The 13,629-nt window shown below is 36.7% G+C and overlaps 2 protein-coding genes across 8 annotated transcripts; one reads left to right on the plus strand and one right to left on the minus strand.

The window, feature by feature from the left end:
- Positions 1–1,007: 1,007 nt before the first annotated feature.
- Positions 1,008–6,868, minus strand: LOC111797450 (altered inheritance of mitochondria protein 32-like). 7 transcript variants are annotated; one of them, XM_023680470.1, is made up of 9 exons: positions 6,704–6,868; positions 6,298–6,439; positions 5,360–5,424; positions 4,636–4,753; positions 3,665–4,148; positions 3,426–3,511; positions 2,663–2,968; positions 2,471–2,554; positions 1,032–1,690 (listed from the first exon to the last, which is right to left on the minus strand). In XM_023680470.1, the coding sequence occupies exons 5-9, from the start codon at positions 3,902–3,904 to the stop codon at positions 1,321–1,323; spliced, it is 1,086 nt and encodes a 361-aa protein (XP_023536238.1). In that variant the 5' UTR covers positions 3,905–4,148; positions 4,636–4,753; positions 5,360–5,424; positions 6,298–6,439; positions 6,704–6,868; the 3' UTR covers positions 1,032–1,320. The 7 variants fall into 7 exon arrangements, with proteins under 7 accessions (XP_023536251.1, XP_023536238.1, XP_023536231.1 ...); XM_023680463.1 differs by having other exon boundaries at positions 4,636–5,159; XM_023680456.1 differs by having other exon boundaries at positions 4,636–5,230.
- Positions 6,869–7,224: 356 nt separating this feature from the next.
- LOC111797441 (glycosylphosphatidylinositol anchor attachment 1 protein-like) lies at positions 7,225–11,438 on the plus strand. The gene is made up of 6 exons (XM_023680435.1): positions 7,225–7,401; positions 7,502–7,593; positions 7,845–7,944; positions 8,791–9,649; positions 9,791–9,924; positions 10,305–11,438. The coding sequence occupies exons 1-6, from the start codon at positions 7,316–7,318 to the stop codon at positions 11,176–11,178; spliced, it is 2,145 nt and encodes a 714-aa protein (XP_023536203.1). The 5' UTR covers positions 7,225–7,315; the 3' UTR covers positions 11,179–11,438.
- Positions 11,439–13,629: the final 2,191 nt, after the last annotated feature.

Here is a 13,629-nt window from a genome sequence, read left to right on the forward strand (position 1 = left end):
ATCTGGTTCGGTTTTTTTGTTTCAGTTGGTGCTAATTTTCACCCTGGACGGACCTAAACTTTTGGTTGAAGTGAAATAAATTATTGGATGAAAGAAATAAAAAAGAAAAAAAAAAGAAAGAAAAATGGATGATCATATATTTTAAATTTTATTCTATTTTAGTTTTCAATACTTTCAAATATTAAAAATTAGTTTTTATTTTGATCCTTTCACTAAAAGTTTAAAATTATATCTAGTTTTTATTTTTATCATTTCACTAAAAGTTTAAAATTATATCTAGTTTTTATTTTTATCATTTCACTAAAAGTTTAAAATTATATATAGATGTTTAGTCTAAAGTTAATTTTTTCCATGACACAATGTGAACATGTTTTTAAAATTTATTTTGAATATGAAAAAAAAAAAGTAATTTTAAGAATTTAATTACTCCCAAAACATACCCTAAAATAATATTTTAACACTTAAACAATTTTTATTCCTAAAAGAAAAAACTAACAAAAAATGAGAAACATAAACACTACCAAACTACTCTAGAGACCATCTTACAACGAGAAACTTTTTCCATACGAAAATTGCAAACTGTAAACTTTTTCCCATACGAAAATTGCAGATCTATTATTGTGTTTTGGAATAAGAGAAACAAAGCTTCAACAAGTCAATCGCACCTGGATAAAGCTCGAGTTTCAAACTTCAAACAAAGAAGTTAGGATGTTCACTTGATTGATTTTGCTGCACTTCACTTCAGATTCAAAAGATGGAAGCAGAGTGGGTGTCAATTGCGATTTCTTTTCCAATCTCAATGGTGGAAAAGAAATTTAATGATACGAATGAGTGGTTCTAGACAGGTTCTAGGAATTTAATTGTCACATTATGTAACAAGACCTTAAACCAAGCCAAAATAAAACACTGAAACTAGATTGATGGTCAATCCGGAGATAGTATAGTTAAATAAAATATTGATTACATTCTCCAAGGTAGGAAGTTAAATCATCCACACCACATTTATTGAACTAAAAAAATCATTTAACATTGAATAAGCAACAAGCAGAAAATAATCCCTCATCATCCTACAACATGATATTCATCATTTGTATGCGTATTGAAAGAAACAAATAATTTGTATCTGTAGATAAAGTAAATAGAGGTAGAAGAAGATTTTGTCTAGTCTTTGCTCTAAGAGTCCTGTTGGTATCATTACACTATTCTATAAATCTAATTCAGCAAATTGCTCTATCTTTACTAATATCACCAAATATTCTACCAGAAAACAGGGCATAGATACTTTTATGAGCAAACAAACATAGACATACCATTTATATTTTATCCTGATCTCCTATAGAGGCTGTAGGCAACAGCGACAGAGGCCACTGCTCCAATTATCGCAGCAGCAGCCAGAATTTCACTTTGTTCCCATTGTCCTGTCCAGCAAGAAAATTTATTAGCTTTCTTTGGTACCTGCTCTTCTGAAGCTTCTTTCGACTGGTTTTCAATTCTACTACTTTTCCCTGAACTTTCATCTCTGCAACAAGTGAATCCATTACTGCCCTGGCAACAACCTGCTATTGTTTCCACTTTGCTTTGACCGCTGTTTTCTTCAATTTCAACCTTACTTTTCTTTGTATCTTCTCCATTTGGAATCTTTAGTTCATCTTCCTTTTTGCCTTCCTCGGGATTTGTGCCCATTTGCCCTCTGGAATTGGAATGCCAATTTAATGTTCTACTATTGGGTGGAAAATAAATGACAAAGAAGAACCAAACAATTGCATCCATTTCACTTCTAAATATATAATTTATTCTTTGGGGAACAACATAAGGTTTAAGAGGTAGCTCTTCGGAATCAACAATCAAGCAAAGGTGATTGAGGTAGCTACAGTGAAGCCAAAAGTAGGTCGGTCAAGTAGTCAATGAACATATTGCATTACAAACATTTAGGTCATATACTGTGCGATGCAGAGGGCTAAAGTGAGTTGCAATTTGGTGAATAGTTAACATGAACGATGAATACTAACAATAGTATGTCCACTCTTACAGGAGGCATCAAGACTTGAACCGGGGAATCTGATGCTCAAAAGTAAGGCAAAAGCCAACGGCCTAAAGGTTCAAGATATCAATTAAGATCTTGTAATTGATAACAACGTACAGTTCCAGCTTTAGATCTCAAACACTCAGGTCTACTCAAAGTTTTCCACAGCAACAAGGGGATGATAAGAAAAATAAAAATTGTTCACAATACTCAATACGAAGTACATATAGAAAATGGAGAGGAGGATGATATGTCCATGATCTGTAAATTACAGGGTCTAAAAGTTCAGAAGAAAAAATTGATTATTGATACAAAAATGTATATCCCAAAAAAACAATAAAAAAGAATGCTTCTCCTTAAAACTCACTATTAATTATTAATACCAGCAATACAAAATAAATTCACTATCCAGTTCAGGAAATAAAATGCAACTGGAGAAGCACAAACCTTAAAAGCCTTTCCACGACCTCGCCCTTTGCAATGTGAAGTTCAAACAATTCAGAGACATCTTCAGGAGTTACATATCCGTACCTATAAACAAGGAAATTGAACCCCAAATTCAACCCAAGTAGACACTAAATATTCAGCTAAGGATTTCGTTTTCCAGTAAATGTTTATGCTAGCTTTGAAGAACCTTACCAGTGACCAGTTGTCTTCCCATCCACACCAGGTTGATATATGATCAAGTTTCCGGCATACTTGTGTCCTCCAATGTGTGAACATGCACTGACAAAAACCCGTTCCTTAAGTCCTCGTAACTCAACCTCCTCATCCAACTTCTGAACAAGAGCAGGTCCACAGACACCACATCTCCGATCTCGACTAGCATGAACACACACAAACACGTGAGAGCCAGTGAAAGCCTCTGGCACTCCGGATGCCCACTGTTTATCATTCACAAGCACATCATCCACGAAGCCATCCACATCTGACTCTTTTAAACCCCTATTATCATCAAATCAAGAGGACGAAATATGAAAATGAAAATGGAAATGAAAGGAAGGAAAACGGAACAGCGGCACAAATAACAGGAAAAGAACATTCCAATTACTCCAAAATCTTACTGATCTAAAACTTGTTTGGCCTCATAATTGATAAAATATACTAGATACAGAAACCACAATCGTAGTAATTTGCTAGCGATCAGATTAATTATAAAAAAAATAACGATCCAGGAAGGTAGCAAGGAAGAATACCCAAAGTTTCATTATGTGCATGGAAACCAAAGAAGTTAAAGTCAACACCAGAAGAAATAAAGATGAACGCAAGAATTTCATAATATTTGATAAATACATTATTATATCCTTGAGAAGTGGCAAAGCATATTTCCAGCAGCTTATCATCAGCTGCCGGAAAATTTTCGAAAACCACAACAAGATTCCACCTGATTCTCAAAAGTTACCTGTATTTGACCATTTCAGGAAAAATCAACACATCTCCATCCGAAAATCCAGTTTCCTCTCGTCCAGCGAACATTGTCAGCTTCGTCTGACAAAACCAATTAAAAGACAAAGTTGCACACAAAAGCATCCACTAAAATCCACGGCATTCAACAACTCCTAACAAAACCAAATCGAAAACGCCAAATTCCGAAGGAATAGGATTTCCGAATACAGAAACAAACAGCATCGATTTGCAAACCTTAACGGAGATATCATCCTTGCGAGCTTTGAGAGCGGCAGAGAGGAGCCTAGGGAGGGCGTCGGAATCAGATGCTTCGAGATGCGATGGCCAGGCCTCCGGAGTCTTGTAGCAGAGAAAAACGTGGCGATCATAGGCGCTGACGGTGCCAGCGAGGCTGCTCTGATACATCTCCTCTCGTCGGAATCCAAACTTCTCGTCGTCGGCGCCGGAAACGGTGTCGAGATTATCGGAAGCCATAGAGAGATCGACGAAACGAGGTCAGAGAATGAGAATAGTGAAGAAAGTGGTAATGGTGGAAAGAGATGGCGGAGAGGAGGTAGCGGGTGGAGCGGGGAGCGGGGAGCGGGAAACGAGAAGGGATCGGATTTCTTCTGGTTCTGAATCCCATATGGTGACGCTTTATGAGTGCTTTGGACAACGACTTGAGCCACGCGACAGTGGTGCTTGCAACACGCGCCAACGGAAGTTTATATTTTTTTAGCTGTAAACATACTAACATTTTAGATTTGGGTTTCAAGAATTAGTTTTTAAAAATATATATATATATATATAATATTAATTTTTTTTTATCTTTAATTTTTTAATTTAGATTTAGTCGATAAATTTCAAAATATTACATTTTTATTTCTAAATTTTTAATTTAGTTTTTATTTTCATTCTTAATACTTACCTTTTCCAGCTCGAAAGAGCTAAAAGCACACTCTCCCCCTACACCTCAACCTCTATTTTACGACCTTATTGAATGAGGTAAAGTACCTGAACTTGAACCTAAACTTAAACTTCTATTTCTTAACCTCGAAGAAGGTAAAGTAGCCGTCGAGTCTATGAAGAATGTTCGAGATACTTTGATCAAAGTTGGTTTGGCTGGTCCCTTCAGAAACTAACAAACTCAAGAACTAAAAATGAATTTTTTCCCTAAAAATTAAGTTTAGAAATATCATTGGTTTATTTACAAATTGAAGACGTACCTTCCCGTGAACAAAACATCAAGTCTCTCTTCACTTGGTTCATACTTCCCCTAGAGTTACAGCTAAGATGGTGTATGTCTGGCCTTCTACTGTCACAATCTCCCCCACATTGCGAGTTCTGAAACAAAACTCAATTGAAATCAAGACAAAAATGATTCACGTTTCTTTCCCCCTACAGATAACAAACAAGACTATTTTGGTAAGTGAACTATATAAGAACATACACAGTAAAGATTAATAATTCAAACCCGCTGCTAGCAGATATTGTTCGCTTTGGCTCGTTAACGTATCGCCGTCAACTTCACGGTTTTAAAACGTGTCTACTAGAGAGAAGTTTCCACACCCTTATAAGGAATCCTTCGTTTCCCTCCCCAACCAAAATTGGATCTCACAAAAAATCAGTCCATTGGCAGTTTTATGTGCGTGCCAATGGAGCACAGCAAGGTGGGGCAAATGTTTTGCATTGTACATTGCTTTAGCAAGCATCTCAATTGATGTTCTCGCCAAGCTCACCATTGTTGGACCTTTCAAGTGTGGAAAAATCAGTCCATAGTCATTTAGCTTATACCTGGTTCGCTTCTTGATTGCCTCTGATCTTCAAGCAATTAAGAGATGATTCTTATTGCAATTCAAGAGGAAGACGTGGATATGACCATTTTATGAACAAATTTGAACTTGTTTGATGACGTTATTGTTTCTTAATGGACAAGTTGTCAGTACAAACCTGTATTTGAGAGAATTATGGGTTCTACTAATCTCCTTTTTAAATGGAAACCAATGCCAACTATGCTGCACAGACAAAAAGTGAGCAAATAATTTGAATAAAGACAAATTAACAAAGCAATTTACCAGACAACTGAACTGCAAAAGCAGCAAATGTAAGCTGATATCAATCCAGAAGTTCAACAGAGATTCAAGTAAACACAATACTATATATACTTTGAAATTCGAACGGTAACGGCCCAAGCCCACCGCCAATAGATATTGTTTTCTTTGGGCTTCCTCTCAAGATTTTTAGAACGCGTTTGCTAGGGGAAGGTTTCCACACTCAGAATGCTTTGTTTCCTCCCCAACCGATGTGGGATCTCACAATCCACCCCCCTTCGAAGTCCAGTGTCTTCACTGGCACTCGTTCCCTTCTCTAATCGATGTGGGACTCCCCAATCCACCCCCTTCGGGGCCCAGCGTCCTTACTGGCACACCGCCTCGTGTCCACCCCTGAGGCTCATCCTCCTCACTGGCACATCGCCCAGTGTCTGGCTCTGATACCATTTGTAACAGCTCAACCCACCGCTAGTAGATATTGTCCTCTTTGGGCTTCCCCTTTCAGACTTTCCTTCAAGGTTTTAAAACACGTTTGCTAAAGAAAGGTTTTCACACCCTTATAAAGAATACTTCGTTTTCCTTCCCAACCGATGTGGGATCTCATACGAACATTGTTATACACACTGTTCATAGGAAGACTTGACAAATTAAGGTATCGGCTTCTAAGGAAAATTGAACACATCTGCTAAAGGTGCTAATCATGGCTATCAACGATTAAGTAATATATATAGCCATCGTGATCACGTAACAATTTAACCTCAAAAGACATACAAGGATTCCTCATAACCTACTAAATCAAATCCCACTTTTCAATAAGCAACTAGTTCATGAACTAACCTCAATCTTCCCGGATCTACTTTCAACCCCACAATGTTCAATCGAGTAACAATCTTCCCATTCAGAAAACTTCCAAGCCTGGGACCAACCAATTGGAGAGGCTTTTTTTGGGCTGGCTATGATGTAATTCTTTTCAATTTACCTGATGAAAAGTTTCTTGTTATCATCAAAAGAAGGAAGAAAAAAAAGAAGAAGCGGGAATGGAATCTTTCTTGAAAGATTTTTCTAATTAGTGCGGTGGTCAACATGTAAAGATAAATCAATTTCAGATGTATAGAGAACGCTAAAACTAAATATCAGCACAGTGATAATACAGAACAGCTTAGTAACTGCGCCTCAGCAGCGTTGAAGCTACAGAAGGAACGAGGAGAAGCCATTGATTAATATCCCAAACCAATTTCCATACCTGATGAAGAGCTAAATAAAGTATAAGCGGCTTCGAAGCTTCAATTTCTACTTTCATACGCTCATCTAAGTTCCACCAACTACCACCAGGAAACAGCGAACGCGAAACATGAATCGAATTTCCAAATGATTTGAATTTCTCACTTCCATTTCCGTCATTTTCAAGCACCATATATCGGAGCATCAGTGAAGATTTCCGCACACGATGGCGATGGCATTAGAATTCATTACTTCCGAAACTCCTAGAAATGATAATCGGGAATTGAGGCTTCATCGTCGACTCAAAACCAGACGATCGAAATCTTGAACTAGGAGAGAATTTTGCCGGTGTAAAATACGGAGAAAGGAAAATGCGAAGATTCTGGCGGGCAATTTCCATGTTTGCATAGGAAATATCTTTGATGTACGTGGTGCAGAATCAAGCGAGACCCGAACCGATCAAGCCGAAGCATCCGGTTCATATCATTTTGACAAACCGAACCGACCGTTCAACCCGAATACTTCCGGGTTAACTGAGCTCACGTTTCTTCTTCTTCTTCTTTTGCTGAACTTGGTTTTTCGATTGAGCAGCAGATTCAGAGCTAAAACGCCACCGTGAAGCTCTCCTCTTCCGATGGCTGAGACCGAGGAACCAAAAATGAAGGCGCGGCCGATAGTGCGCCTGGGGATTTTCCTTATTTCTCACAGTATTTTCTTCAGGTGCGCTGCTGTTGATTTTACATGGATTTGACTCTCAGTTTGGATCAGAATCTAATCATTGATGAATGCCTTGTTCTTTTCTTTTTTGGTGTTTTTCTAGCGTGATTTGCTTCTCTGCAGGGGTCCTAGCTCTTCTGCTACTACCTATGTTCTCCATGAACACTTACATTTCCGAGAACGCTCTCATGCCAGGTCAATTTGGCTTCGTGCTTAGCTTGCTTATCATTATCTAATTTGTTTGATTCATTATTCATCATTTTTGTGCTTTCTTGATTGATCTCCTGGTAGATTAATTACAAATTAAGATTCACTAGAAGTTGCGGAAGTATCTGAAATTATCGGATCATCAAATTTATGTATCCTTGTTCTTCTGCAGTGATCTATTCATTTTACTTTATTTGGATAGACAGTAATCCTATCTGGTGGCATATATTTTCTCACAGGCTCTGCAAATACTATGCTTTCGGGTCAGGAAGTCTCAGACTCGAACAACTTGGTGAAGGATCTGAAGAGCTTGAATTCACAGCCTGGCTCAACAGTCTTGTATGCACTCACTGCACCGGCTTTATCCCCCTTTTTCTCCTTTAAAACCATAATGGAATTTTTTTTATGCTGAACTTGTATGCTTATGATTTTGAGAATTACCAATTAAGTGAAAATTTTGTCCGAGTGATTTATGTTTTATATGCCCTGACATTAATGCTTTCGTGCATTTGCATGCTTTAAAGGTATCTACGCATTTTAACTCGGTGAACTATTTTGCTAATTACAAGAATTTTAATCCGTCGGTGGTAGGGCTGAACTTTGAAGTTCACTTGTATCCTATATTCCCATGAAAATATCAAGGAATTCATGGACCCAATTGGAGGAATATTTGGATATATTATCCGACTTTGGATTTCAATATGAACTTCTGAATATAGTATTAGCCTCCTTCATTTGCAATCTTGAGACATTTGCTGAGGATAGTTCTTGTATGGAAAGGTATTAGACAATTAGTTCTAAAGTTCTCATACAAGTTACATGTATCAAATGAAGGCTTTCATCAAAATGTGGTATATAGTCTTGTTTCCTGAGATGTGATGTCTGCGTGAGTTTGGTATTATCTATGGCCATTAATCTGTGCATGTGGATTGGCATGTCATTTTATGTCGGTCAGGAGGAGCGTTGGCGTGTAGAGATGACCATAAACGTAATTGTGTGTAATTCTTTTCCCTTATATTGCAATGTATTTCATAGTTATCCAATTCATCTTTCCCCTCGAACTTATCAATAGCATATTTTTCGCATTTCCATAAGCATTATCTTCTTGCTCCCCTTGCCTCTATTACCGTTTTTTGTTCTACTTAACCTATGATAAAGAAATTTGTCTTTCTATTCATTTTTCAGTGGAAGCCAGAAGATTATAGCACAATATATATTGAACTTGGGTGCTGAAGTTAATTACCACAGGTTCCACCCGCAATTGAGTCAGTTCCATCCAGTGCACTTTTTCTCTAGCCCTGATCCTGGGATCATTCGGGACAATGTTAGTTGCATGACACAGGGTATTAACACTATTGGCATAATAAGAGCACCACAAGCCGATGGAAAGGAAGCCATTGTTTTGGTGACACCTTACAATCCTGTTAAGACTAGTCTTCATGAGACTTTGTCTCTTGGTATTGCTTATTCAGTGTTTTCTTTGCTTGCCCAAGTAACTTGGTTGGCCAAAGACATTGTATGGCTTATCGCGGATTCACGATATGGGGAATATGCGGCAGTTTCAGCTTGGCTTAGAGACTATCACACTCCTGCATTTGGTCGTTCCATCATGATTGACACAGATGCTTGTCCAGAGACAAATGTCCTTTATGAATTTGAAGCAAACCATATGACAGAAAAAATGAGTCTAGGTGATTTTAAACGTGCTGGAACGATGGGTGCAGCCCTCGTTATTAAGGTTTCAAATAGAAGCGAACACTTTGAGGATAGTCTCAGTGTCTATGCTGAAGCATCCAATGGTCAGATGCCAAATCTGGACCTCATCAATATTGTGAATTATCTAGCACTATACAGGCAAGGTTTTCGGATTAAGATTGAGAAGTTTTTGCCTTTACTAGACTGCAAATGGCTCAAGGTTTTGGGCGAAGTGCTTGAGTCGATAGGAAAATTTATCAGAAGCGTGAACCCTGAATGGAAGTTTGGCATGCCAGCTTCTGACTATGTTGATGGCACCGCCACACTCGCAAGTTCATTGTACTACCAGGTAGTTTTCTCTTTAATTCATTTTCTAAGAGATTGTTGTTTATGGTTTCCTTTAATGGGCTAGGATAACGAACTAGTTTCCATTTATGTTAACAACAGAGATTATTTTCACTAAAATTATCCATGTTCTTCTTGCCATTAGGCTGTGGGTATTCCTACTGGTTCCCATGGGGCTTTTCGAGATTTCCAAATTGATGCAATTACTGTGGAGATGTCCCCCAAATTTCCTTCTGGTGTCAATGTCAGGCATGATGAATTCATATTGCGAGGCGGCCGGTCAGTGCTCATTTATGCCCCAAGAAATTTATAATACATCCTCCTCCCACCATTAACTTTTCAGGGCTCACTACATTTTCTGCTTTTCTATTATTTTGTCATTTCCCACTTCCCACGGGTAGTGCCAAATGTTTAAATTTTAATTTGTAAATAGTTTTAATGGGGGTAAGAGAAAATGCTTCCTTTTCACTAAAATGAATTTGGACTGAGTTTCTTTTTTAAAACGAATAGAATCTGTTTGATAAGTTGTACATCTGTGTCCTTTTCAATTCAGTAAATTTGAATTGACAATTTACGCCCAGCCTGAGTTAATTATGGACTAGGAATTAAATTCTTCTGATCCTTTTGATTTGGCTAAGGATTTCGAGTTGGTTGTGCAGGCTAATTGAAGGAGTTGTGCGATCAGTAAATAACCTCCTGGAGAAGTTCCATCAGTCATTCTTTCTGTATCTTATGGTATCTACCAGCAAATTTGTATCCGTTGGTGTATATATGATTGCTTTTGCACTCCTTGTTGCTCCATTACCAGCAGTTGCGGCTTCTCTCTATTCTTATGCCAATAACTTGAATTTGACCGTGGAAAAGGTTGAACCTGCAGCTTCAGCAAATTCTGATGATGAGCTTATTGTCTCTCTAAGATCATGGAAATGGGTTAGTGCTGCAAAAAGAGTTTTTGTTGTTCATGTATGGGGTGCTGTTGTGTCTTTACTTCCATACTTCATCTGCCAAATACCTGGTTACAGTCCTACAACAAGATCTATTATTTGGGCGCTGCTTTCACTGCTCACGCTACTAATTTTGTCAGTGGTATTGTGCTCTCCACTTAGTTCCACCAAATCTTCTGAACAGCAGATTCAAGAGTGGGCTTTCTTGAAAGCAATGACCACCTCAGCGGCCTTTATTGGTTTGTGCCTCATGTCAGTAATTAACTTTGCTACAGCAGAACTTGGAGCTTTTTTGGTAGTGTCCATGTGCTTGTTGGTACATCCCCTGAAGCTTGATCTAGTGCCTGGGAGCTTTAAAGCTCTTTCAAGGGCATCCTGTAACCTTGTTTTGGGATTCATAGCTTTTCCGCCTGTTACTTTCTTTTTGTTTAAAGCTGCTTTGCAAGGTTTAGACAATCTACATATCGGCGACTTCTGGAACTGGATGGAGACCCTCTGGGCATGGAACAGTGCTACTTTCCTCTACTTAGGTATGGTTCACTTGCCATGCTGGGTATTATGTACAGAAATTTTACTTCATTCTTGTTGAGGTACATTGATTAGTCTTTTGTGTGGAATTTGGTTAGACCAGCCAATTAGGAAAGAGTTAACTTTTTTCCTTGCCCTGTAGTCTGAACATCTAGTTTATTGAACTTTCTTTAGTCCTGAGAAATAGTTTTCACTTTAGAACTGAATTGGAACAAGTTACACGTTCATCCCTTGTATGTTAGCTCCTGTAAGCAGGTCTTAAAGCCTACTTTGTTACTGATGTTTATAGTGTACGATTAATACAGTAAACTTTAACCCTCTTGGAATCTTCTAGCTATTTTTCTTTTAGGATTAATTGGGTCATTACCCTCTGTAGAACCAATGCTCAGTCTCTTTGAATTTCTTCTCCAATTACTGCATCTAAAGGTTATATACCACATAGGCAGTGCTGGAATTGATGAACAAATTAGCAGTTGAGGTCATTCTTTGTCGACTATGCTCATCCATAGTGTTTCATCATTTCGAATGGAAGATGGAATATGAGTGTCGCATAAATTTTCAAGTAAATCAATAGAATATCGGACATGATGTATCATTTTAGTAGCATTTAATGTAAGGTTATCACACATGGAAGTATCATTTGCTTTGATTCATGTATGTTTTGGAACTTGTTTAGCCAATGGGCTTTGCCTCCTCGTTTTAAGTTATTTTGTAAGCAGAACACAACATATATTTTTATTCTATGTGGGTATGAACGTATCCTTTAAAAGAAATGAGGATGGAATAGACAATTCATTTATAACGCTTCATGCCCATAATTCATGTTATGATTTAGAATCTAGATTTGATGATTAATGGTTCCGACATTTTCTACATCCTTTATGTTATGATCACGATGTCATTTTGTTTTGAAGTATTGCTAAGAGTGAATACTATTCGATGAGTTATTTTAGCGTGTTTTGTTATCACTCACATGCTTTTTAGGAAAATTCATTTTCGGTTGCTCAATCACATGAACTTCAAAGTTAAATGTGTTTAGTTTAAAACAATTCTATGTTAGCCCTTTTCCTATTTTAACTCGGATCCTCATACAAATACTTTTAATGATATAACTCATCATTTCCCGTATTTGTATGAGCTTGTAACTAGCGTTAATTAAGAAAACCTATTTATTTCCTTATTTTAAGGTTGAGGGTAATTCACCTATTTATTTCCTTATTTTAAGGTTGAGGTTAGATGATTGGACATTTACTTAGAGCTCTAACATTTTAAAAATAAGTTATTAATTAATATATTAAAAGAATATCCCAAATAAAATAGGTAAAATTAAAAAAAGGAACTAATTTAAAATATGAACACTAACTTAGAAATGACTAAAGGAATAATAAATATTCTTTTGTTAAACAATCAAAAAATAAGTCTCCGTTGACTTTTAATTTGTTATTTATAATATTAAGGTTAAATGATAGAAAATAAAATTATAAAATAAGAGACGGAGAATAATTGGTTTTATTTACCAATTAGATAAATTGATTTATTATTTTTTATTTTTTATTTTTCCTTTCTTAACTTCTTTTCTTATTTATTTTTTAAAAACGAAAAGATTATTTCCAAAATAAAAACTAAAAAGTGGAACCCCATTAGAGAGACACACGTGGGAGATGACGGAGACGCACGTGTTAAGTCGAAAAAACGAGTGGTTAATAACCGCCGCAGCCCCCGGTTTTCGCGGGCTAAACATTTCCTTTTGGCGCCAAAACCATAGGGTTTCAACAAAAAACATAGTTTCGAATAAATAATTTATAAAAAAAAAAAAGGAAAATTTTCCTTTCCCGCCAAATTCTCCGGGCAGCTTGGGCAGCGTCAAAGGGTAGGTCAAAACCGATGATTGAAGGATGTGTCTGTTTCTTAAGATTTTAAATTATTTTTATTTATTTAAAAAGAAAAAAAAGAATATTTTTCTTATTTGTCTTTGGATTCCCTTAAATGCCCATGTGTGTATGTCTACCAAACCAAACACTTTCTCTCTCTTACATTGGATTCCTTTTTTAAATTTAAAAAAAAAAAAAATGGATATTAAATTAGTGACAATTAATTCACACCCAAATCCCAACTTCCTTACAATAATATCTCTTTTTCATAAATTATATACTCACTTATAATTCACCTCCCTCCTCTCTATTATATTTATTCTTACCTATTTTTTCATTTATATATTCCTTTTTATTTAAATTAATAATTTTATACCTCTCAAGAAAAAAAAAAAATCAATATTTTATATTATTACCGTTTATATTGTCCACTTTGAACATAAGCTCTAATGGTTTTGCTTTGTGCTTTCTAAAAGCCTCTCTTTTACTACACTTTTGAGGCTCACAATCTTTGTTCGATATTTGAGGATTCTATTGTCATTGTTCTGATACCATGTTAGGAATCACGACTCTCTACAATGGTATGATATTGTCCACTTTGAACATAAGCTCTCATGACTTTGCTTTGAGCTTCCCCACGA

This window comes from Cucurbita pepo, chromosome LG01 (genome assembly GCF_002806865.2).
Source record: "Cucurbita pepo subsp. pepo cultivar mu-cu-16 chromosome LG01, ASM280686v2, whole genome shotgun sequence".
NCBI classification, from domain to species: Eukaryota; Viridiplantae; Streptophyta; class Magnoliopsida; order Cucurbitales; family Cucurbitaceae; genus Cucurbita; species Cucurbita pepo.

What these genes read in the sequence shown, in the direction of transcription:
- LOC111797450 (XM_023680483.1), bottom strand. Translation starts at nt 3,904, where the DNA reads ATGGCTTCCGATAATCTCGACACCGTTTCCGGCGCCGACGACGAGAAG. An exon ending in AGGATGATATCTCCGTTAAG is followed by an intron (nt 3,512 to 3,664) that starts GTTTGCAAATCG and finishes TGGTTTTGTCAG; the next exon opens with ACGAAGCTGACAATGTTCGC. An exon ending in CCTGAAATGGTCAAATACAG is followed by an intron (nt 2,969 to 3,425) that starts GTAACTTTTGAG and finishes TGATGATAATAG; the next exon opens with GGGTTTAAAAGAGTCAGATG.
- LOC111797441 (XM_023680435.1), top strand. Translation starts at nt 7,316, where the DNA reads ATGGCTGAGACCGAGGAACCAAAAATGAAGGCGCGGCCGATAGTGCGC. An exon ending in CGAGAACGCTCTCATGCCAG is followed by an intron (nt 7,594 to 7,844) that starts GTCAATTTGGCT and finishes ATTTTCTCACAG; the next exon opens with GCTCTGCAAATACTATGCTT. An exon ending in CAGCCTGGCTCAACAGTCTT is followed by an intron (nt 7,945 to 8,790) that starts GTATGCACTCAC and finishes TTCATTTTTCAG; the next exon opens with TGGAAGCCAGAAGATTATAG.